We start from the raw sequence: 25,050 nt of genomic DNA, 5'->3' as shown, positions 1-25,050 counted from the left end.
AGCCTTTGATTGCACATAGGGCTTATTGGTGCAATTTATTAACTGCCATTGGCGTAGCGCATCTGACACAGGATGTATGAGTGACACAGAAGCACACACATAGTGCTATGTTTCTGCAGGTATATGCATCTCTTTGGTGGTACCGATCGTTTCCGCGTGATTGTGAAATGGTGTGTCAATGAGAAGCCGGAATGAAGGGTTGTGCACTTGCAGAGTGGCGGCTTCTACAGCGCTGAGGACGCCGACTCGTACCCCGAACACGGGGACAAGGAGAAGAGGGAAGGCGCCTTCTGCGTCTGGGAGGAGAGCGAAGTGAGTCGTCTGCTCACGGAGCCGCTGCCCAGTTGCCCGACCAAGACCGTTGCCGACATCGTGTGCCGCTACTACGACATCCGGAAAAGCGGCAACGTCGACCCCATGCAGGTGATCGATCCTCTGCTGTCACGTCTCTTACCCACTCGGCATTTTAGTGTTGAGACTGTTGCTGCAAAAAATTTTAAGAATTTTTTAAACACCTTGTTAACCTAAATTTACTTAGAATTTCTCCTTCCTCATTTATTGATATCCAAGTCCATCATTAGGAAATGGGGGGAGGGGGGGCACAGGTCTTCTGTGGGAATAGACGGGGTGTTGCCAGACTAAAAAATCGTTAGTGTGTAACAATATCTTGATTAGAGATTACAGTCATTTAAGTAGTCCACTTGTACTGAGTTGGTGTGTGTGCTCACAACTGTGGGTTATCAGCCCCTCCTAAACTACCCTGATCAGGCTACTCTGACTTTCATAATGTGCAAATAACAGCCGCGTGTGAGGATCTGTAAGTAGTGCTTCATGGTAATTCGTGCATTGCAAAACTGTATGGCCATTCTCCCGTTGTCGAACGCATAATGAGTGGTGTAGGTCTGCGCAGCACTGCAGCCCATGCTGCATGCACGTCACTGTTGTAGTGCCTTGATGATTATTGCCGGAAGCGCAGGATCCTCACGACGAGCTCAAGAGGAAGAACGTGCTCATTGTGCGCGAGTCCAAGGAGTCGGTGGCCGCATGCTACGGCCTCGAAGTAGGCGTGCTAGACGCCTTGTTGGAGCGGGCGAGGGAGACACTGTTCGAGGCCCGCCTGCGGAGGCCCAAGCCACACTTGGACGACAAGTTCCTCACCTCCTGGAATGGCGAGTGCCACCATAATCCCATCACTTGAATCGTGTTGGTTTTTGTGCTCACTTGATAGACCAAATCTTGTTCAGTTTGGTTTATTAAACATGGCTACATAATTTTAATCGCACAGACAGAAAGGAATCATTATGAAGGCTTACAAGGGTGTGAAACAGGTTTCAGGACATTGCAAACATACTCGGTGGATCAAGTCGTGGCTATCATGTCTGTCAAGTATGAAATGGCTTTGTCACATAGAAATGGTAAAAATTAGGGGTGTGCGAATATTCGAAATTTCGAATATTTTTCGAATAGTGTTTGCTATTCGATTCGATTCGCACTGGAATTTTACTATTCGAACTATTCGAACTTCCCAAAAACAGTCAATGTCCCATTGAAAGTGACCCCTTCAGATTTTCAATATGCTTCACCTCATCACACCCCGGTAATGCGGCAAAGCTGCCTTTCAAGCTCCATTACGGTCGAACTTTGCCAAGACACGTCAGATTGAAAGTGGTCCCTAGATTTTCAGTATGCTTCACCTCATCCCACCCCGGTATTGCGGCAAAGCTGCCTTTCAAGCTCCGTTACAGTCGAACTTAGCCAAGACACGTCAGATCGAAAGTGGTCCCTAGATTTTCAGTATGCTTCACCTCATCACACCCCCGTATTGCGGCAAAGCTGCCTTTCAAGCTGCGCTGAGGTCGCACACGTACTAACTCAAGAAAATGCTGGTTCCAACATGGAGATGAAAGATGTGGCAGAGGTGGGGGCTCAATTTATGCTGTTTTGGACCTGAAATTCGGGCAGGAAGTCCGAAAAATCGGAAGCCGAAGCTTTTTAGCATCCAAAATTTCAGATGTTCTTATATATCGATGTCTATGAGGCAGATTTGGAACTCTGGACTTGAAGGGAGCACACCCTTGTGCACCACATCAGTTGGGCTTCCACAGAAATTGAAAGAGGAGGAGAGGCTGAGGAAATGGCATCTTTGCCTATCACGTGTAAAGTGTTGTCGGCAACACTTTGGTTCCACCAAATCATGTACATATATAAAATTCGGCCTCTACATTGCCTCATTCTTCATAAGACAACCATGAAACACCACCCCGCCAGTGCTTCATCAACCTAGCGAAAAGAAACACTTTCATGTTGCTATCTCATAAGAATATGCTTAGGAATCTCCTCTAACTTTTTTTTCTGCAATTTCGCTTCGAAGTATTCGAAAAATATTCTAGAAATATTCGAAAAATATTCGATTCGATTCGCACTCACACTTCAATATTCGAATTTGCTTCGCACCCAAAATTTTGCTATTCGCACAGCTCTAGTAAAAATTTCAAACAGGAGAGCTTGCTCTCTTCTTGAGAAAGCTGCACTTCAAGTGAGAGTTGAGGTTAAGTGCACACACGCTGCTTGGATCATCACTGGCACATGACAATGGCGTGTGACTTCACTTCATCATCCAGTGCAGTGCGTGCAGTGCTGCAGCTGGAAACGTTCACCCAACGTCTCATCCGCACTTCTTTCTCATGTGAATGTTTGGTGTAGGCGTCTCTGCCTTCGTGTATGATTGGGCTAGCCAGGTTTATCATGTGAATGTGGGTATGTAGTTGTGCCATGTGGGCACTTTCCGCTGTCATTCAACCACGCAGCCTTTGGTGTTCTCAAACTATCTTGCTTAAAGGAGCTGTGTTACTTCTACACTAGGGTTCTCCAAGGCATTGAGGCTTCTTCGAAACTGAACGCTGACTACTTTTGTTGCCGTCACCAACAACACCAGTCTTGTGCTCCTGATAATAACGTGCTCCAAGATTTGTAATGCGAAAATTTTTTTTAAACGTTTCATATTGATTGTATTCACAGTGCCATAGTAGTGACTTTGTAGAAGTCAACTCAGCTTGTGCCTTCTGGAAATTTAAGTGAACTTTTCTGAATGACTACCATTTGGGCATGTTGGTATACGTTCATGATGGTGGAGCGCTGTAAAGAACGGAGACTTTCGAAGAATACAGGACAAGGCGCTACTAGCAACTGAAAGTTTTACTAAGAAACAACGCCCCCTTATATACATAAAATAAATGTACGTGATCATTAAAAACCAGCGTTAAGCACGTGATCACAATAGAAACAAACAAACAAGAGATAAAAAAAAGAGAAGTAAAAGAGAATGTAAAAAGAAGTGTTTTTGTTCTGTCAGTGTGAACGCATGCATGGTTTTTATGTCTTGTTTGTTTGTTTCTTTTGTGACCGCGTGGTTAACGCTGGTTTTTAATGATGACATACATTTATTTTATGTATATAAGGGGGCATTGTCTCTAAATAAAACTTTCAGTTGCTAGTAGCGCCTTGTCCCTTGTTCTTTAAAGGTCTCCATTCTTTATAGCGCTTGACCATCATGAACCTTTCAGTTCAACATTTTCAGATATTCAAACCATTCCCAAATGGCCCTCTAGGGCAATGTTTAAGTTACCTGCGTGGGGCACAAAGGTCTTTAGGGTAGTAGCAATATCCAACTGCATTCCTTCGCTCTTTGGCAGCGACTGTGTTTCATTGAATTATCATTGACATTGATTTTTTGCGTGTTAGACATCTTCACCCAGCTAAGCATTAGCATAATGGGATTTCTTCTTTGGGTGTAACTAGGAAATTATGGCAACTAATGCACTGAGACAGCCATTGTGCAGTATATGATTCCGTTTTTTCTTAGTGCTGTTACATCTCTGATTTTACCTTACATCCAAGTATTTACCAATCAGTAATAAAATCATACACCATGGTTTTATAGCTTTGTGCTGTTCTATTTTAAATGTTTTACCTGTAACTGCAGAAAAATTAGACTTTTGTGCTGGGGCTCTTAGGTCCTAGCTGCCCTTGCACCAAGATATCATAACAATTATCATCATCACTAACTGGCATCATGTGCACTGTTGTTAATGCACATGAAGGCATTGAATATTCAGACATTCATTTAATTAATTCCACTTACTCGTGGCATGCTAGGGTAATGCAGGCAAAGACCAGTTTGAGCCTGCCTGATCTTTGAAAGCTTCTCAAAATGTTCCCGCCTGCATGTGTTTCACCAAATTTGATGCAACCTTGTTTTGAAGGAAAGCAATTCATTTCTCTCCTGTCTGCATTTCATGTAGATCAGACTAGTTTTGAGGTAGGAGTGCCTGCTTGTGATATGAACTCGTTTAGCAACTCTTTCATTCCTACGACGTGCCAGTTGGCCTGCAACTGTGACCAGTTGCTTGTAGATCTACTGAAAATTGTTCCAGTTTGATCCCAGCTGGAACCAGTTGCCTCCTAGTTAGTTTACAACTATTACTAGTTGGTCCCAGTAATTCCACTTGAAACCAGTTGGATTCCCAGTTACTCATTTTCACCTGGGAAGTGTCGACTGGTACCACCTTCCTGGTTCCGTCGCTCTCATTCCGGTTTCTTACAATTTCAAATCTGTTATTTACCTATTCTTTTACCACTCTTCTCCTTAACACCTTTGGGCTGTGAGAGTAGTTTAAATGAATAGTTCAATCAACCACTCAATTGATCGATTCAATGGGTCAACTCAACGTATCAAATCAGTCAGACAATCAATCAATCAGTTTGTTTAGATACTCTGCCCTTCACTCACAGGGCTCATGATATCCGGCTTTGCGATTGCGGCCCGTACGCTGAACCAGCCGGTCTACCTGGACCGGGCTCTCAAGTGCGTGGAGTTCATCAAGAAGCACCTCTACGACCCCAAGAAGAAGACGCTCATCCGCAGTGCTTACCGAGGAGAAGATGGCTCTGTGGTGCAAGGGTGAGTTGTTCTTCACGTCTCGAGGTCACACATCTCTGCTTAGTTGCATATTGAATACAGCAAGTGAAAAAAAATTGTGGCGAATTTCCCGAAGGGCAGCTGTCACAGTCATAGGCGTGCGTAGGCTTCCCCTTCAGGGGGTGCAAAGGTTTATCGCAGCGCCCCCCCCTCCCTATTAAGTCAATGTATGGGTCAGACTTTGCTCCCTCCCTCACCTAGGTGATTAAGGAGGGTGGCCGCCCCCCTCCCCCGCCCGTGCGCACACCTATAATCACAGTGTTTGAAGCATTTAGTGCAGAGAGATAGAGCTGTAGCAGTAGACGGGCATTACTTTATGGCATTTGTTAAAATGGCTGATTGGGCGAGTTGGTGATTCATGATACTTTGAAATACGAGCGCGTAACTTATACAGGGACTCGGGAAGACTAGGACTTGGCATTGTTATAGCATTGCATAACCAGCAATAGGCAGTGTTCATAGCATGTGAGCAAATATGTTAAGCTTCATACAAACTATGCACTTTTTCTTTTCAAAACTAATCAATGTTGAAGTGTATGTTTCATCTCAGTTAGAGTTTTATGCTATGATAGTTTGTATACTCTACTTTACTGCATCATTACAGATTCTCCTCAAAATTATGAACTGGACTTTTTTTTTTTTTTTTTTTTTTGTAATGCTGACCTAGAAATTGCTTCTGTAAGACCAGTTTACCTCCTATACAGTGCATTGCATTAACGTGAAGACGAAATTTGCACTTTTGTAATGTGACTCTGAAACCCCCGGCATAGGAATGGCAGGGTGACTGTCACGAATTGCAAGCCTTGTATTTGTGCATTTGAAGCCCAGACAGCCCTTGACATATACTCGTTATTTACGACGCAGTGGCTTATTTATGATGCAATGTAGTTAATCTTTCAGGGCTTTTAACTACACGCCTTCGAATTCCCTGATGTCACGACTAGCTGATGCACCAACTTCAAGGCAGCATCACCACCCATCTGCCATTTTCGCATCTTTTCTGACTTACCACGCTTTATAAGGAGAGAGTGGCTTTTCAGTTAGTATTGTATAATAAGGCATATTAATAATATAGACCAAGTCATCTATTTCTCGTTCTGGTGTCCCTTGAAAGAGTTTTATTTACTTTTAAGTGCTGTCAGCCTTCATTAACAGGAGTGGACATCTCGAACTAGTGCGAACAAGAACCAACACAACCGGACACTCAATATCGTGTTGCTCTAATACTGCACGAGATGACAAGGACGTAACTTTTTGACGGGTAGAAGCAATACGGAGGAATTATATGTATATGGTCTGATGCGCAACTGTGCAGAGAAATGTTGACACCATTTAGCAAATGACAATGTTTACAGCTAACATGTTCCACTCAGAAACTGTGTATGGGAAAAATGAACCCCTAAATAAGCTAGTCCTTCATGACCACCTTTGAACATATTTAAATCGGTACAAGCGGGTGTTGCATTGGGTAGTCGGTAAAATGTGTGCACTTGTATCTATGCCCACTAATTTATTATATAAGGAATATAAAAGCATCAGTCTACCTCTGTAACACCTTGATTCAAGATTTCCAAGTTTTGCGGCTCCTAGCAGAAACAGTGCAGGTTTACAGCTCGTATATAAGTTAAAAATAAACGTGGCCATTTTCTTTGGCTCTCCTCAAGTTTAACGACGTTACTAGTTTGTGTGCGCAGATCCCAGAGGATCGTGGCAGTTGTGGTCTTTAGCAAACCCTCGGCTTTCTCTCTGCAGGTCGCAGCCCATAGATGGAGTGTTGGAGGACTATGCCTTCCTGATTCAAGCGCTGCTGGATGTATACGAAGCATCCTTTGACGTGTCCTGCCTGATGTGGGCCGAGGAGCTGCAGGACAAGCAGGACCAACTCTTCTGGGACACCAAGGACATGGGGTACTTCCTCAGCAATGGCAAAGACCCCACGGTCGTGCTGCGCCTTAAAGACGGTGCGTAATGCTGGCTGCCAGAGGGTGTTCTGTGCACTTCAATTGCCGCCATTAGCCCATTCCCCGCGGTGCTTTCGAGAAGGCTCATTGTGTGGCACTAACAGCAGCTTTACAGTGCGAGGATTTTGTACAGTTCATGCAGTGGATGTGACATCACCAAGTGCAATTATGAACAATGACTGAAAAATATAATGGGCTTTTTACGTTTCCACTGCATTATGAGTTTTCTGGGAAAAAAAATTGGCCGCGTGTCCGCGTGCTTCGCTGCAAATGTTGTCGAAAGACAACAGTCTTCTGCCGGATGTACTACATGTGTCCTGGCCTCATCCGCGGCCACCCGTGATGCTGTTCCCAGGGCCACTGCCAAGTGGCAGCACCATATCGTCGGCAGAGGGCTTTTTGTGCATAGCGTCGCATTTTCAGCGCAGCCTAAGAAAACACTAGGGTCTTTAGAATTACGTATCTGTGTATTTTCTAGTAAAGGAACACACCACCTAATACTTACGTATTGATGTTACACCTCAGATATGCGTAATATTTGCTTTTTGATCGACAATGTTCACAAGTATGAGCGCAGCTACCAATTCAAGATGGCTGGGCGTTCAGCAAGTGCTTAAACTTTGGTTGGGTGGCTGAATCTTGTGACAGACAGACAGACCAAAATTTCTGCGTTCAAGTATCCCAAGAAAGACTATCGTCTTTAAAGGGCCCCTCACCAGGTGACCTAACGAATTTTAGTTAGACATTGCAAGTTGTTGCGAGCCCAATAAAGAGCATTATGCCACAAGAATTTTTCTAATCGGTCGGTTAGAAGCTGAGAAAAACAATAATTTGTAGCGGCGCGAAACCATGATGCGAGGAGGCGAGCTGCAAACCCTCGCCGCTCGCCCCGCGTAGCCTTCGCAAGCCAAATTCCTTCCCTGCCCTCTTCGGCACGCGAGCGGAAGGATCACAAAAACGCATACGCATGAACACGTCATGCGCACAGAATGTCACGAGCGCATGACGCGCCCGAACCAGCCCGAGCCCCCGAGACGCGAGCGGTGTTGTGGCGGCGTTCTTTGCGCTTCATCTCTGCAAGTTATGCCGAATGCGCCCTCGCCGATCACTTGGCTTTCAACCTATTACTGAGCACGAAAGCTGCTACATTTGTACGGACGCGAGACTAGCGGTGTGCCGCATGAACATCTAGTTAGACGCGGGAGGATAAATGAGCCTAATAAGCGCTGGAACGCAGTAGAAAATTAGTTTCGTTGTAAAGGGTGGCGTCTGCACGATGTGCAAAGCGCGAGAACACGAACGCGTGCGAAACGGAGGTAGATTAGTCTCGAATCTCGCTGCGATTCGCAGTAAAAATTAAAAAAAGAAAACGCACACATTCTGTTTGTGTGTTTTATTATTGCTCTCAAGTTTTATTCATACATTCAAGCAACAAATTACAAAAACTACGCCTCGTGTCAAATAATTATCACAGTGTCACGTGCTACTGTTGGCGACGTCAGAGCACACTCGTCAACGTAGAGGAGCGACGTCACAGCACTACCATCTACGTAGGGCCATTCTCTCATGTACGTCATCCCCTCATTCTCTGGGCGCGTGGACGCGAGAAGAAGGGCAAGCAGCGTTCAGCTTGAAATTTGACCCATTTACGCGGCGCGTAGCGTTGCAAATTTTGGCAGACGTAATGGTGAACGCCTAGTGCATGGATTGCGCTCGTCAGCTCAAAATTGTCAAACCTGGTGAGGGGCCCTTTAAAAATACACAGTGTTATGTTTTACAACCATTTGAACTGCAGCATAGCTATGGGTGAAGGGCTGCGACCATTAAAATGCAAGTTGTTCTGGTTGAAAGTGCCCACATAACATTGGATTGTGCTCGTATGTTGTGCAAATAATTTTTGACAACACGGCCCCGGTGGTACGCATTCTCTGGTGCGCAGACCAAGATGGGGCGGAGCCGAGCTCCAACTCAGTGTCGCTGAACAACCTGGTGCGGCTGTCGGTGCTGCTGCAGCGCGACGAGCTGCGCCAGCGTGCCGAGAAGCTGGCCTCGGTGTATGGCCAGCGCATGATCCTGGTGCCCCTTGCACTGCCTGAGATGGTGTGCGGCCTGATGCGGCTACAGGCAGGGCCTCAGGAGGTGAGTACACAGTCGTACCTCAAGGTAACAAATACGCTGAAGCAACACTGAAAGTTGGGCGAGTTGGTGATACATTATGAGAAAAAACAGCGCACAAATGGATGGGACGAAGACAGGTAACACAACTCAAGTACTGACTCTCAACTGGTGATTTATTCAAATATACAGGTTATTTAAACATACACGGTATACATAATAAACATGCACGGAGGAGCTGGCATTTTCATTTCTATTTGCATTGTTGTGTTCCCTCGCCAGCCCCTCTGCGCATGATCATTATGTATATCGTGTATGTTTAAATAACCTGTATATTCTAATAAATCACCAGTTGAAACTCGGTGCTTGTGTTGTGTTGCCTATCTTTGTCGCGTCCGTCTGCGCGCTGTTTTTTCCCATAACAATTACGGTTACAGTAGACTCTCAATAAATGGAACCTGAACGGGCCAGGCAAACGTGTTCCGTTTAACAGGAGTTCCATTTGCCTAGAGATGAACAGGGGTGTGGAATTCGAGTGCGAAACCAATCATACTAGGGGCAGTTGTTCTGTTTCAGCAACACTTCCGTTTTAAGAGATTTCCATTTACCGAGAGTCCGCTGTATAACGAAATACTAATCAGATAGCCCCGCCATTAAAACAGTGTCACATGTATGCAATTATAACGAATTTTCTGATATAACGAAACCATTTCCTTGTTGGAGGGACTTTGTTATCAAAAGGTTTAACCATATGCTCATTCGCTACCATGCATTTGCCTGCCAAAAGCTAGAATGATAGAGTGCCTTGTACACCACGTTTAAAGTCCACGTACGTCATAATGAAGTCTCGATACGAAAATGGCTTCGTACAGAGGATACACCCTTAATGAAAACCAACAGATAATGAAGTTTGTCAGTGCATTTAGTTGGGCCAGTTGGTTCTGCATGTCGATGAAGTGGATGCGCATGAAAGACGGGGACGAAGAATAGACGGGACACACAGTGTGTCCCGTCTATTCTTCGTTCTCGTCTTTCAAGCGCATCCACTTCATAGATAATGAAGCCAAAGAAAGTATAGGGGATGTTATTTGTATTGTTTTAACTGTATTGTAGTAATTATAATATAGATGTGAAGAAAGTGAAGCGAATAAAGAGAACTTGCTGCCGGCAGGAGCTGAACCCGCAACCTTTGGATTACTCGCCCGATACTCTACCAATTGAGCTACGGCAGCGGTCGTCCTCTCGTCCACTTTATTGGATATTTATGTGCATGTAAACTTTAGAGTGCTGGTCAGTGCCGTTATGGCGTTACAGGTACACTCAAACCTCATTATAACAAAGTCGCATCTGCCACGAAAATAACTTCGTTATATCCGAATATTCGTTATAAACCTTTATTTGTAACACTAGCCATGACAGGACTATTATTCATTTACTTTGTTATAACCGATAATTCGTTATATCCGTGTTCGTTAAAATGAGGTTTGATATTTCTCGATTCTTAATTGCGTGCACAATGTCACAAAACAAAATACAGTTTTTGTAGCATACAATGGTTTTTGATGCTGCGCGTTCATCGGACAGAGTGGGAAGCATGTGGCTTGGTTCGGGCAACACGATAGCATCGGCATCGCACCACTCTGGGTGACACCTCAGGTTCTGATGACAAGCTGTGGCGACAGAATAGGTGCAATAGCTTAGTTTAATCCACATTACCACGGCGCATCGGGCCTGATTTCTTTCACTTTTACACAGGGCGTATATGGGCACAGTGTTAAAAGGACTTTGCTGGCGTGCCATCAAATCATGGTCGCATGATGTCACGTTGAACTAAACTGATTTTTTTATGTTGTAGAAATTACTTTTTCTGTACTTTTGTGTTATGTGAACATTGTTGTTGTGCTTTCCACGTAAATATTAGTCCTTTGGTGACTATACATTTCATCACAAATCTAATTCAATTGAACGAAATTTTGATGTAATGAAGCATATTGCCAATCATGCTGACTTCATTGTACCGAGGTTTAACTGTATACGTGCACTAATGCCAGATGTGTTCACCAATCATGCATAGTCACTGCCTGAGCTTTTCGAACATGCTGGCGCACCACTGTAACCGTATGACGACTGGTTCTGGCAGGTGGTGATTGCCGGGCCCCGGGACGATCCCGGCACCAAGGAGCTGTTGTCGTGCCTGCGACGGCACTTCTTGCCCTTCGTCACCGTCATTCTAGCCGACCAGGACCCCGAGAACCCGCTGCGCAAGCGGCTGGAAAATTTCGACGGCTACACCTGCGTCGACGGCAAGCCCGCCGCATACGTGTGTCAGGACTTCCAGTGTGCCATGCCCGTCACGACCGCTGCCAAGCTCGAAGCACTTCTGACCGCCAAGGAGACGTAGCGTCCCCGAGACGTAGTATCGCACTGTTTTCCGGAGCTAAGAGCATTGACACAAAGAATGCAGTGGAGGAATAACACGAACCTACATAAGCTAAGAAACAGTGCTTACACAGACTGTTGCTTCATTTTGTTTTTTGTCTACACCTGTTTGCACTGTTGTTTCGTTAGGGATGTTAGTTGGTTAAGGAGGTTGTTATACCCTAGTAGCTGCTCGCAGAGGCCCACTTATTTGGGCACTTGTTGCGTTTCGCACAAGAGTGGTGTTGCTAGACCTGGGAGTTGAAGAATAAAGGTTCAGTTGTTTCTTTTTCACTACTTTGCTTGTTCACTGCTTTATGATCTTTTTGGTATTTTTATATGAAAGGTATACAGATTAGAGCAATTCTAACAAATTCAAATTTGGTATGGAAATACTCTTTCATAACACTACCAGATATTTGTTTTGAGTACATTCTCGTTACATGCTCACACTGGCGAGAAATCTTTTGCTTCGGTATAGCTGATAATTTGTTGTGTCCACGTGTTTGCTATGTCAAGGTCAGACTTCCCTAGACCGTTTGTGATTGCTGTGCGTGCTTGTGAATTACATATGCAACACATATGGCACGTATGACATAATGTCATACTGAAAGTCCTGAGAGCTTCACCGCATCGCTGAGTTGAGCATCATCAGTTCAGCTCTGCTTGTTCCGCAGAAGGCACTTAGTGTTTTAGTTCTTCAAGTTTTCTACTCTATAGGCCCTCTAATTGATGCTAGAAAAATAATGATCGTGTGATTTGGAACTGTAATTGAACGTGTAGCCTGTCCTTGACTGAAACTATCTTTTAGTGCTGCGGCAGCTAGTATCACCAGTGTTTCTATATGTGTTGTTCACTTTGCAATTCACAGCCAGAAGTTGGCAAGAGTGGCAAGAATTACATCCATTGGGTATATCGTTGAGCCCGTTTACGATCACTAGCTAATATTTTCACTCTAGTCGGTCGTGTTGGATCACACATGACCAACTATCGCGGCTTTTTGGTGGAAGTGCTTGCAGCGATATTATGTTCTTGTGTAAAATTATGTGTACACTGATTATTGTCGTACGGGTATACCTAGAATTCCCACAAATGGCAGAAGTAGTGGTATTTACATAAGTAATAAATGAGTTAAATAACTCTGCGAAGGACTGCAAATTGTCCGTTCTATATGCACTGCCATGTCTTTGAGTCAACAATTATGTGAAGCGCTATATGTAATATGCTTGAAGCAATATAGTTTTTTTTAATGCTCTCGGGCATCAAAAGTGCTGCAATTACACAGGCATTATTATAAGTGGGTAGGTGTTAAGCTGTCAACCATAAATGTGCAATAAAGCTCTGAATCTTTTTTTTTCTGATCAATGCAGTCTCTGAATTTGTGCTTTCGATTGGCGCTTATATATATATATATGGAGAGCCAATCTTGCACTGGTGTCACACAATCACTTTAAATCGCGATCGGGCCCGATCCGGATCGAATTTCTCTATCGTAATTGGCTGATTTACGCTAGCTTCGAAAAGGTGCCAATCACTGTTGAGAGATTTGATTCTGGTCGGGCTTAATCGCCACCAGTGGAGCGTGTGACACCGGTATTGGTCCAGAAATTCGATCCCAATCGAGGCTCACTCGTGATCGAGGGTTCACGTGGGACGCAGGGTCACTTCATCGATTGCGATTCGTCGAAAGACGGTGTAAATTATGTTTCTTACACCGTGGTCGAAAGTAAACCCTGCGAAATCGGTACTACTGGGTACTACAGCGCCCAGAAATCGGTAATACAGATAAGAAGCATATCTCGAAAAGTGAAGGTTAGCTCGGTTAGCTTCTCTGCATTGAAAGCCACCTAGAGTTTGCATTGCACGTCGTCATTATGATGCAGTAATGTAATTCCGAACTACCGTAATCGCATGGGGAATCGTTGTCGACAGACGTCGGTGTTGCATGCGCTTGGAATCTGCGAAACTTGTCTCATTTTTGTCACACTTACCCAGCGAGGGAACCAAGACGAAGGATGGCGTGTAAATGCGCGCTTCGCTGCAATTTCCCGTCGGTAGGGAGCCAGGTGTACATGTATTTTACTCGCACAAAAGTCGCGCGTTAAAGATAGCGCGCAAAATCTTTCAGGAAACAGCGCCAGAACGGTAAGAATCGTCCAGCCAGGACCTGCTTTGTCGAACGTATGAAGACTATGCACTCCGTTCCCGGAAATATTGAAACATTGGTTGTAAAATCGGGCCAGTACTTGAAGTTAAAAGCATGAGCAAGCTGTAGAATGAATGAAACGGCCGCACATTCACTTCAACAATAGCGGCTCTAAGTTCATAACGGCTTTTAGAAAGCCGGTCAGCATCTCCCCAGTGGCGCAATTGGTTAGCGCACGGTACTTATAAGACAGTACTTGTGAGTTATGCCGGGGTTGTGAGTTCGAGCCTCACCTGGGGAATGATTTTTTTTTCTTTGATTCCTTTTTCTTTTATTTCACATAGCTTCAAAAACTACATTTCACTTCACATACAACCTGCTTTGCTCAAAATTTATCACCAAAAAGTTGTAATCGTCTCGATGCTACATGGCCCGCGCATTTCAACAGTTTGCAAGGGCGCGAGCTAATGAAAGGCTATTTTATAATGACATTTCCACTAATATGGCCGTTTTCACTTGGCCGTGCATGCACCGTGTTTACTTCATTGTTTATTATTAGTAAGCTAATCAATGCCGTGTGAAATCATGTCAGTAGTCAAGAAAGCCCCGAGAGAAAAAAAATTAAGTACATGTGCGCGCTCTGACTCTCGCGTTCCCTTTTGATAAGAGTTGTCACATAAACATGCTAATGCAACCATAACGATGGAACAAAAGCGTGCAAGCGTGAGTGGTGCTTCAATTTTCGGTGCACAGACGTGGCAATCACCGCTGCAGTAAAACGCCCATTACGTGACGGAAGAAACGGTACCTTCGTTGTCACTGTCTGACGTCACGCTTCCCAGGGGGCCCCGCGCGCGTGCACGCGTCCGCAGTCGGTCTAAGCCTATCCAATCTGATCCGAGCCAAAGAGCGCAATCCGAACGAAAAGTTGGCCATCATGGCGGAAATCATAGCCCAATCCGTATCTGAAGACTACTCAAGCCAGGCGTTGGTCGCGCACGACGGCGAAGTCGAGGTGCCCACCGTGTACGAGATACGTTTCGCCGACGACCCGACCGAGAGCACACTACAGAGGAAATGTAAGTGGCCCTCCGCGCCCGAGTCCTTGCTCGACCGTTTGGCGCCATTTGCAAGGCCTTTCCTCCCCCGACCACCATTTTAAGCTACGTGCTACTACCGTTGCAGGCGTCTCGCTTGTGGCTCGCGAACTTTTCGTGTTAGGTAGCGGCTTAGACGGCCGCTGATCCGAGCGCACGAAATTTGATTCGACATGGGCATTATGAACCGAACTTACGATGTCATTGCGTATGTGCGCATTTTCTCTCTTCAGGGTCACCCGCCGTCACAGAGCAGTTCATCCTACTTCGGCACGAGAAGCGACGCTTCTTCAATGGCAAGAGGAACACCACCAAGGCGTTGTACCAGTACGTGGCCTTGCTCATTCTGTCGTTTGCTTCGCCAGTCTATTTGCGCGCTTTACGATGAACCGTACTCCGTGTTCCACGCAGGCAAATCCTGGATGAAATCGGCCTCGGAGGCGTCGTGACGGCCGACCAGGCGCGAAAGAAATGGAACAACCTGATGGCCAAGTACCGCATTGAAAAGGCCGAGGTTGTGAGTATCTACACCTATGCCGTCTTCACCCATTTCAAAACTGACGTTATTAGTCGTCACATAGTCACATACTGACGCGGTAGTTACTTCACATGGTAAACGAAGTAGCCTCGATCTGTTGCAGTGTCTGAGAATGACTTTTCCATTCGCGTGATGGAACGTCGTAGTTCCAAGGTTCCACTTGGGTACTTTTTTTTTTTCTGTCCTGTCCTACTGCGCAGTTTTTCAGGTGATTATCCCGTACCAACTTTCAGTGCTAGTTCCACTTGGGTTTAAGAACATGGACCTAGCAAGCGGTGTGACTGTGCACGGTATCATTGCACCGTGCGCCTCATGGAAATTTTAACGAAAGACTTCAGAAAAGTGTGATTACAACTGTACAGGTTGGTTCAGTGATGACGTCGTGTTGCACATGATCATTTAAAGCTGGCAGCTGATTAATAGACCCTCACATGCTACCTAAGGTGTCAAACCAGCTAAGGTCATTTTCGTGTCTTGCTTCAGTAATGCATCAGATGTTGCAGTAAAACAACTTGGGAGGCTGAATGCTTGCTCAGTTTCAGTGTGGCATCACGCAGCTGATTCGCCATTTTCATTATGTTTTACACGAAACAGGTTTTTAAGTGGTTGTATAAGTTCTTTCAGAGTAGGTTAGACACTAAATGATCAGTCATTTGCTTTTCAATCTTAAGTCACACCTGGTCCTTGCAGCAGTACAATATCATCAGCCTGAGTTCACCCACTGCAGGGCAAAGGACTCTCCCATGTTTTGCCAAATAACCCAGTCCTGTGTTTGCTGCGTCCACCTTATCCTCGCCAACTTAATCTCATCTGCCCACCGAACTTTCTGCCTCCCCCTGGTGCGCTTGCCTTTTCGTGTAATCCACTCAGTTACTCCTAATGACCAGCGGTTGTCTTGCCTACGCACTACATGCCCATGTCCATTTCTTCTTGATTTCGACTAAGATGTCCTTAGCACCCGTTTGTTCCCTGACCCACTCTGCTCTCTTCTTGTCCCTTAAGGTTACACCCATCATTTTCCTTTCCATGGCTTGCTGCATTGTCCCCAATTTAGGTTAAAAGGACGCTAATGACAAATAACAATTTATGTCAGAGTGAAAGGTAAGTGCTTGAGAACATCTAAAACGTCACTATTGTACGCAGCAGCACTTTAGCAATCGAGAAATTAAGTGTAGGACACAATTTGTGCTGCCAGTGGGACATTTTGGAACACAATCCCGATTACTTAGTAGGGCCTCAGTAAAATTAATCGCTAGTACTCAAACTACCCTTGAAAGAACATTTTACCCTTGAGAACGACGCAAGTTTCATTTTTGTGGGGCTTTACTCCGCTAAAGCCCCTTGCTCTGTTGAACTGCAGCGCCTGCTGTTGGGTAGTAAAGCGATTGTGGGCAGGCATGGCTATGTCAGAAGGCTGTTCTTGTAGGCGGGCAGTTTTAATTGCCCTAACGGTATGTGGACCACTAAAGTGTGATTTTCTTTCAAACTAAAACATTTCTCTGGCACGAAACAAGCACTACGAGGTTTCTAGGACGCTATTTTCACAATGCATGTAGACTTATTACTTGCCTTTAGTGTCCCTTTAACCATTAATGAGAACCAACAGACAGTGAAGCCAAGGGAACTATAGGGGCATTATTTGTAGTAGTTGTGACATAGATGAGAAAAAACTAAAGTGGAAGAAAAGACAACTTGCCGCCGGCAGGGACCGAACCTTCAACCTTCGGATAACGCGCCCGATGCTTTACCAATTAAGTTATGGCAACGGTCGTCTCCTCGTTCACTTTATCGGGTATATTTGTGCATTTTGAGCCAGGGAGTGTTGGTCAGTGCCACTGACTTTCCTTGGCTTGATTGTGTGTTGGTTGTCATTAATGTTGTGCCTAACAAAGAACACAAGCCCTTAAATTCCCCTTCTTTCATTCCTTTAAGCAGTAAGATATATACATCATCGTTGCAGGAAAAGAAAGCGCGCGAAGGTGACCCCGTGCCGGAGGGCCTCATCTGGCCCTACTTCAAACTCATGGACACAGTCATGAAGGACATCGACGGCACCCTGTCCGTGCTGATGCCCTCTCCGCAGCCACGAGTCCAGTACCTCCAGCAGCGCTACTCCATCCCCAGCATCCAGAGCACGGCAGACGGCGAGACGCTGGTCGAGACAGGTGAGCCTTAATTAAGCCCAATTGATCATATTTGGAAGAGGAACTTAAGGTTCCACTGCAGCGAGCGGTTAGGTGCATTATAAATAGATTAGCAGCTCCACTACTGCTGCTTCTCTCACAGCTGTAGGGAGTAATGGATGAATGCCCTCATAAAATACCAATATTGCTAACTCATAGCATTTGTATATGTGCTCAATAGAACAGAAAAGATACAAAAACAAGACTACTAGCCTCAGATGTCAATCAAATATTGCCTATATTATCGATATTGGTGGCCTGAATTGTCATTTTGTAAAATGTGAAGACACTGAACTTAGTTACAAAGACTGTTGTGTAGTCACAGCAGCGATATATAGAAGAACAACTTAAAATACCTTATGTTGCATCAGGGGGATTTCGGTGTGATATTTGCGAAACAGAACACTTTAGCTGCGTTTCCTCTGCTAATAATTGACCAGTTGCAGTGAAACGAACGAAAATATAGCTTGGGAGGTAGCTTTGCTATGCTTACTGATGCTTGCGCAACGATACGAAATTTTCTTAAATTCATGTCAGTACATCTTAAAGCACTTTCCATGGTAAGAGGGTGCCTTTGGTATTGTTCAAGGGTGCACTTCTAATAACATGACTGAAATCATGTTTCTCTTTAGTGTCCCTTCAATCATTGCTTCTACGGTTGATTCGCTTTTTGGGCGACCCGTTCAGCAGCCATCTTTTTGCATCCGCAGAGGTGTACGAGCCCGTGGAAGGCAGTGTGACAGGAGCACTGCAGTCGATGCCCATCCCCCTCGCCTCGCACCTCAACTCGGCCGCACGGAGGCGCATCCGCCGAGAGCTCACCTTCGAAGAGCGCCTCCTCAAGGCGGTCGAGGCAGGCAACGAGACGCTCGAGAAGGTCAGCCGCACCGTCGAGACCCAGGTGAGCACGCGACCTTCGAACTCGAAAAGTACTGGTGCCATTTGGTCAACAATAGAAAACTTTTGGCACACTCATGCTGCATATTGATTCTTAAGCGACAGTTTTGGAGGTTCCATCCTGTATGGATGCTGTGATTGGTCTCCTTTTAGTGAAATAAAAAAGCGCGCGGAGCTACACTTTTAGTTACACAGAGGTTTTTGTTTAGAACCCTTTGTGTTGATGCCAACTATGCCAGATTTTTCAACTCTTTAGACATGTTTAGCAAACCCTTGCATGCCACATGATGTGGCATGCCACCCTTGCATGCCACATGGTCAACGGGCTGATTTTTGTATAGGGAACCAGCGCTGGAGTTTCCGCGGCCGCCCTGGTGGCCAAAGCGCGCATACTCCAGCCGCTCCCGCGGACGAGAGTGGCGACTGGTTGAGGCGATGCGGGCGCGTATCGCCGAAACAAAACAAGAGGATGCTGGCGGTACTGTTGCGCATTCAACTGCCACAATACGTAGAAATGGGGGAGGACGTATCCTTCTATGTTTTTCCTTCTAAAACGTATGAATATGAACGGATGCGGCGTTGCATCCCGGCAGTCAGGTGAGCACAGTATGTTCTGCTCTTGCTCTACTGTCTAGTGGCGTCGGGCTGGTTTCTAAACCGAATTGCGCGTGTCTGCTAGATTTACTCGATAGTAAGGGCCACCAGTGGAAACTGGGGCCAACGAGAGGAATTTAATCGGTGTTTTGTCGTAAAAAAACGTACATATTATGCAGGATGCAACATATGTAACAATTTTTTCATCTGACCACCACCAAGTTCATTTCTGATGCCACCGCGTGCAATGAATGATACGATAGGCAGGTAGTCAGCATCATTCGCAAACAGTTACGCAGAAGGAAAGCTGTCTGTCTACGAGATGTGTACGGGGGCACGTTCGCGCCGAAGCCGCTGCAAAGTTATAAGAAATACGCCCGCGATGGATGCCTCCATTGAACTTTACTTGTGCTACAGACAGAGTTGTCACGAACAAATCAGCGGACTACTCGAAGCTTAGCTTACTGGAGTCAGCCGATGCGGTAAAGCTTCTTTGTTTATTGGCTGCCGCGGCGAAGTGCCATCGCAATTATATGCCTCGCTAGAAAAGGGTCAAATATCTTGGATTTTTACTCGCCGTTTAATTCGCCTAACGTACTGTGTTAGTTTTTTCGCTTGCCTGTGCCTGCTTAGAATAAACGTGTTTGATCAACATCGACACTTGCTATAGCGTTTTACGTGCCAAACAAGGTATGATTATGAGGCACGCCAAAGTGTGGGAATCAGGATTATTTTTGACAACCTGGGGTTCTTTAATGTGCACATAAATCTCAGTACGCGGGTGTTCTTTGTATTTCAACCCCATCGAAATGCGGCCACCGTGGCCGGGAATCTGTCCCGCGCCCTCGAGCATAACAGTGCGACACCATACATGCTATGCTAGCACGGTGGTTTGCTTGATCAACGTCCGCGTGCATACATACCGTGGGCTGGGCATACATACCACGGCAGAAAAACGTTGACGCAGATACTCCTTGCCTCTTATTTTTTTTTTACTGCAGTAGTGGCCAGCTGGTATCGACGCAGCACGTACTTATCAATGGAGGCTGTGAGCCTGCACTAGCTTGACACAAATCCCAGGGCGTAATCAGAAAATGGTGACGACGGAGTCGCCACCAAGGCACAGCACTGTCTCTTTGACGCCGTATGCACAGACGTAGTCTGCTCTGTAGGACTTGTCTCCGTTTTCCAATGCTTTCTTGAGAAAGTAGCCTTCAGACAAAGTTATTTTTTTTCTAAACCATAGAGCAGTATCATTGGCGCAATGGCTGCTCGAGCTGTTTGCGCCAAAATGAAGCACGGGAACGGCACACGCGCGTGCGCTCACCGCGGTACAGTGCGGCCGGTCGTTTGAGTGCGAGCGGCATGGCCTCCGAGATTAGCCGGCGGCGCGGAGGCCATGCGAGCGGCTGAGTTATGTCGCGACTCCCCGCCAGGCGCCCTTTTTCGGCGCGCCACCTATCCAGCGCTGGTCTCCAATAGCGCAACCTTATGGGAATAGGCCAAGGAATATTTCCTTCGCTATACATACAGGCAGAGACAACAAAATTACTTCTAAAAGGTAATCAAAATATGTTGCTAATTACTTTTATGGAATCTTTTAGATGTAGTTAAATTACACTACAAATTACAAAATTAATAATGACATTGCATTACTGTTACCTTTAAAAAGTAATGAAATTACTTTGAGGTTACCTTAGCACAAGTTCATCATTGTCTGGAGTTTTGAGAGCAGCAGCCTTCCAGCAATTCATTATTCAAAGCCTCAAGTTGGAATGCTACACGGCATTTTTGTGTGGGCCTGCCTCATTTCCACACTTGAGGCTTGGCACTCAGATTAACTTGTTTTTGTCATTTCTATTGTTAATTTTTTTTGCGCCGCAAGGGTAGTGGACATGCTACATTTCAGTCAAAAGTAATTGGGAAAGTGACGAGTCATTTTCTCAAATTTTACTCGCTTGGAGGTATTTCACTGCATGTTAGGAGCGCAGTAGAATTATTTACAGCAAAAAGTATCACAATGGACTCTCAGTAAGTGGAAATCTCTGCTTAAATGTAACAATTGCCTCTAACATGCATGGTTGGTTTCGTACTTGAATTCTGCACCCTTGTTCATCTACCGGTAAACTGAACTCCTGAACGGAACACATTTTTCCAGTCCCTTTAGGTTACATTTAACGAGAATCTCTTGTATAATTACCGTAAGTTAATTACTGCCAAGCCCGCATATAGCTGCCTTCCTTCAGACTTCCACTATATGTACTGTCAAACCTCATTATAACAGTGTCATCTGCAACGAAAATAACTTCATTATACACTCAAACCTCATTATAACAAAGTCTCATCTGCCACGAAAATAACTTTGTTATATCCGAAAATTCGTTATAAACGTTAATTTTAACACTGTAGATATTACAAGACTACTTTTCATTTACTTCGTTATAACCGATAATTCGTTATATCCGTGTTCGCTATAACGAGGTTTGAGTGTATCTGAAAATTCGTTATAAATAGAGCTGTGCGAATAGCAAAATTTTGGGTGCGAAGCAAATTCAAATATTGAAATGTGAGTGCGAATCAAATAGAATAGTTCTCGAATATTTCTAGAATATTTTTCGAATACTTTGAAGCGAAATTGCAGAAAAGGAAGTTAGAGAGGATTCCCAAGCATATTCTTATGAGATAGCAACATGAAAGTGTTTGTTTTCGCTAGCTTGATGAAGCACTGGCGGGGTGCTGTTTCATAGTTGTCTTATCAAGAATGAGGCAATGTAGAGGCTGAATTGTATTTATGTACATGATTTGGTGGAACCAAAGTGTTGCCGACAACACTTTACACGTGATAGGCAAAGATGCCATTTCCTCAGCCTTTCCTCCTCTTTAAACTTCTGTGGAAGCCCAACTGATGTGTGGCGGACAAGGGTGTGCTCCCTTCAAATCCGGAGTTCCAAATGTGCCTGGTAGACGTCGATATATAAGAACATCTGAAATTTTGGATGCTAAAAAGCTCCAGCGTCCGATTCTTCGGACTTCCTGCCTAAGTTTCAAGTCCAAAACAGCATTAATCAGCCCCCACCTCTGCCACATCTTTCACCTCCATGTTGGAACCAGCGTTTTCTTGAGTTCGTACATTTGCGACCGTAGCGGAGCTTGAAAGGCAGCTTTGCCGCAATACCGGGGTGTGATGAGGTGAAGCATATTGAAAATCTAGGGATTACTTCTAATCTGATCTTGACCGTCTCTTGGCTAAGTTCGGCCGTAAAGGAGCTTGAAAGGCAGCTTTGCCGCAATACCGGGGTGTGATGAGGTGAAGCATATTGAAAATCTAGGGACCACTTCTAATCTGATCTTGACTGTGTCTTGGCCATGTTCGGCCGTAAAGGAGCTTGAAAGGCAGCCTTGCCGCAATACCGGGGTGTGATGAGGTGAAGCATATTGAAAATCTAGGGATTACTTCTAATCTGATCTTGACTGTCTTGGCTAAGTTCGGCCGTAAAGGAGCTCGAAAGACAGCTTTGCCGCAATACGAGAACGTAGTGAGGTGAAGCGTAGTGAAAATCTGAAGGGGTAACTTTCAATCGGACGTTGACTGTATTTGTCTTTGGGAAATTCGAATAGTTCGAATAGTAAAATTCCAGTGCGAATCAAATCGAATAGCAAACACTATTAAAAAAATATTGGAAATTTTGAATATTCGCACACCCCTAGTTATAAATGGTTATTTGTAACTGTATCTGACAAGACTATTCTTCATTTACTTCATTATAACCGTTAATTTGTTATACCTGTGTTCGTTATATTGAGGTTTGACTGTGGTAATGGTTCGTCTAGTACTTGTTAACCGAGTGCATTTCTGTGATTGCTTCCAGGGGAATGCCCTGCTGTCCGTCTTGCAGCGATTGGCAGACGAAATCTGCAAGACGTAGCACCTGTCTGCTGGCCTGCTTTTGCGACCACCATCCTGTGCCACTGGCCGGCCGGCGGGAAAGAGAGAGAGATAGCTGGTCTTTTTATTTTTACAATATTTTTTTTTCTAGGGGCATTAAAATGTTCTCGTTGTTCAGAGGAGTGCGCAGAGAAGTCATCACACCTCCATTCTATGCACACTTCTGAGAAAGTTTTTTGACTCGATCGACATTAAAAGTGATATGCTTGGTTGCTCGAATGTCGCTTCTGCGTCTCTTTTTTTATAGCAAAGCTTGGCCATGCGTAATTCCATGAACAGTTACCTACTGAACAGAAAATTATCATGAACGGAGTTTACCTTCAGATTTTAGAAAAATAAGACCGTCGCCACTCAGACTGAGCTCAAACACCATCTGGTGAACTGGAGTATGAGAAATGGGAATACATATATTGTTGCTCTGCGAACAGTTACGTTGTCAACAGAAAACCACTGGTTGGTATTCACCACAGAAATTGGGCAAACCCCACTACTCTCCACTGGTCCACTAAGAATAAACAGAGTACCGTATTTACTCGATTGTAACGCGAGGGGTGACTATTCATTGCGTCCAGGAAGAAAAAATAGAATTTCGGTATTCAAATGTAACGCTGGGTAGCAAAAATTGGAAAAAAAAAGACTCTTTACATTCGAATAAATACGGTAAATAAGTGAAATCAGTAAATTAACAAATAAATGCGTCATGTTAGGTGAAGAGTCGTGTTAACAGATGTAATACTGGAAGAAAGCCACTGAAAAGTGTGAATTGGAAAAACTGAGGGGCAGAAAGCAGAGTGTGGAGTTCTTGAATAGTGGTGATTCGCATCAATAAGATTAGCACACTGGTTTATTAAGTTACTTTTGTGCATGTTCTGTACGAACTTGGGAGCAGACATTTTTTCGACATTACACGTCAGTGCTTGGCATTTAATGTCCCAAAACCACAATATGATTATTAGGGACGTTGTAGTGGAGGGCTCCGGAAATTTTGACCACCTGGGGTTCTTTAATGTGCACCTAAATCTAAGTACATGGGCTTTAGGCATTTTCGTTGCCATCAAACATGCGGCTGGGATTCAATCTTGAGACCTTTGGGTTAGCAGTTGAGATCCGTAACTACTAGACCACTGTGGCGGGCGTCTGTTGTTAATAGCCACCTCTATGACTGTCTTTCTCGGGCAAGTCGTGGGGAACCAGCGCTGTCGTTGACTCGGTCTGTGTCTGCTGCAACCATTGGAGTCGCTGTGTGTGGTGCTGTGGCTTTGGCTGTGGTTCTGGCTGCGGCTCAAGGACATTGCTACGATGCTTCGCTCTCTTCTGAACACCATATTCATGCTTTTGAATAAGCTAAACACTCCGACTGCCCGAACTGCCCTGCAACTGCTGGAGGTTCTCGATCCAGCGTTTTCAGCGCTGCAGTAATCACACATTGGCTCGCCCACGGCCCTCTCAAAGGCCGCGATTCCCCATTGGAATGCCAGAGCGCTGATGTCGTGTAGGTCAGAGAAGCTCCAGTCTCAGTGACTGATTGTACCCCTTTGCACGTGCAGTGCTCTCCTTCTCTCTCTATCTCCTTCTATTCCCTGTTCCTTTATCCCCAGTGCAGGGTAGCAAACCGGACGTTCGTGTGGTTAACCTCCCTGCCTTTCCTCTTCTCTCTCTCTCTCTACGACTGTCTGCTTTCTGCCTCTCAGTTTTTCCTATTTCCATGTTTTAGTGGCTTTCTTCGAACGTAAACATGTACCAACTTGTCCAACAAGCAACTCTCTTGAACACATGTAATATTGCGTGGCTTTCGTCACGGAAGTGTGCAGTTGCGCAAAGAGTGTCTAGCTGCATAGGTGCACGTATTGTTACTTCACAACTGTACTTGCAGTAGGCACCCAGGAGAGTTCACAGTGGCCGATGTCAAGCGCACTAGTTTTTTCTTTTGGTTCAGCTTCAGAACATGTTTGGTTCAGCTTTGGAATGTTCTGAAATTAAAGGGTCCCTTGTATGTTTTTTTTTAGATGATGTGAACGGTTAGGTTGTGTTACGTGAGTGACATCCCGAAACAGCTGAAACGGTCTGCACTGAAACCTGTCGAAATCGGCATGTCTGAAACCATACGACACGGTTTTGGGGACGTAAAACCCCAAAAATGATTCTTATAATTGAACCTTATAACATACTTTGTGTGG

General features: G+C 45.0%; 2 protein-coding genes and 1 non-coding gene across 3 annotated transcripts in view; all 3 read left to right on the top strand.

Moving 5' to 3' along the window:
* LOC119399487 (spermatogenesis-associated protein 20) overlaps positions 1-12,827 on the top strand; it is a 48,093-nt gene extending 35,266 nt beyond the window's left edge. Inside the window, exons 8-13 of the mRNA XM_037666291.2 lie at positions 214-423; positions 977-1,169; positions 4,792-4,960; positions 6,731-6,939; positions 8,879-9,078; positions 11,195-12,827. Of these exons, the coding sequence (XP_037522219.1) occupies positions 214-423; positions 977-1,169; positions 4,792-4,960; positions 6,731-6,939; positions 8,879-9,078; positions 11,195-11,455 (1,242 nt within the window). The 3' untranslated portion in view covers positions 11,456-12,827. The remainder of the gene's footprint in view (positions 1-213; positions 424-976; positions 1,170-4,791; positions 4,961-6,730; positions 6,940-8,878; positions 9,079-11,194) is intronic.
* Positions 12,828-13,827: 1,000 nt separating this feature from the next.
* Positions 13,828-13,919, top strand: Trnai-uau (transfer RNA isoleucine (anticodon UAU)). The gene is given in 2 exon segments: positions 13,828-13,865; positions 13,884-13,919. It is a non-coding gene; the product is annotated as a tRNA-Ile (tRNA).
* Positions 13,920-14,479: 560 nt separating this feature from the next.
* LOC119399486 (uncharacterized) lies at positions 14,480-23,086 on the top strand. Its single transcript, XM_037666290.2, has 6 exons — positions 14,480-14,697; positions 14,949-15,042; positions 15,127-15,232; positions 17,214-17,418; positions 18,147-18,337; positions 22,797-23,086. Exons 1-6 carry the CDS (start codon positions 14,556-14,558, stop codon positions 22,851-22,853), a joined length of 795 nt encoding a protein of 264 aa, XP_037522218.1. The 5' UTR covers positions 14,480-14,555; the 3' UTR covers positions 22,854-23,086.
* Positions 23,087-25,050: the final 1,964 nt, after the last annotated feature.

This window comes from Rhipicephalus sanguineus, chromosome 7, assembly GCF_013339695.2.
Source record: "Rhipicephalus sanguineus isolate Rsan-2018 chromosome 7, BIME_Rsan_1.4, whole genome shotgun sequence".
NCBI lineage: Eukaryota > Metazoa > Arthropoda > Arachnida > Ixodida > Ixodidae > Rhipicephalus > Rhipicephalus sanguineus.
The sequence above is the reverse complement of the archived record's forward strand: the minus strand, read 5'-3'. Positions and strand labels throughout refer to the sequence as shown.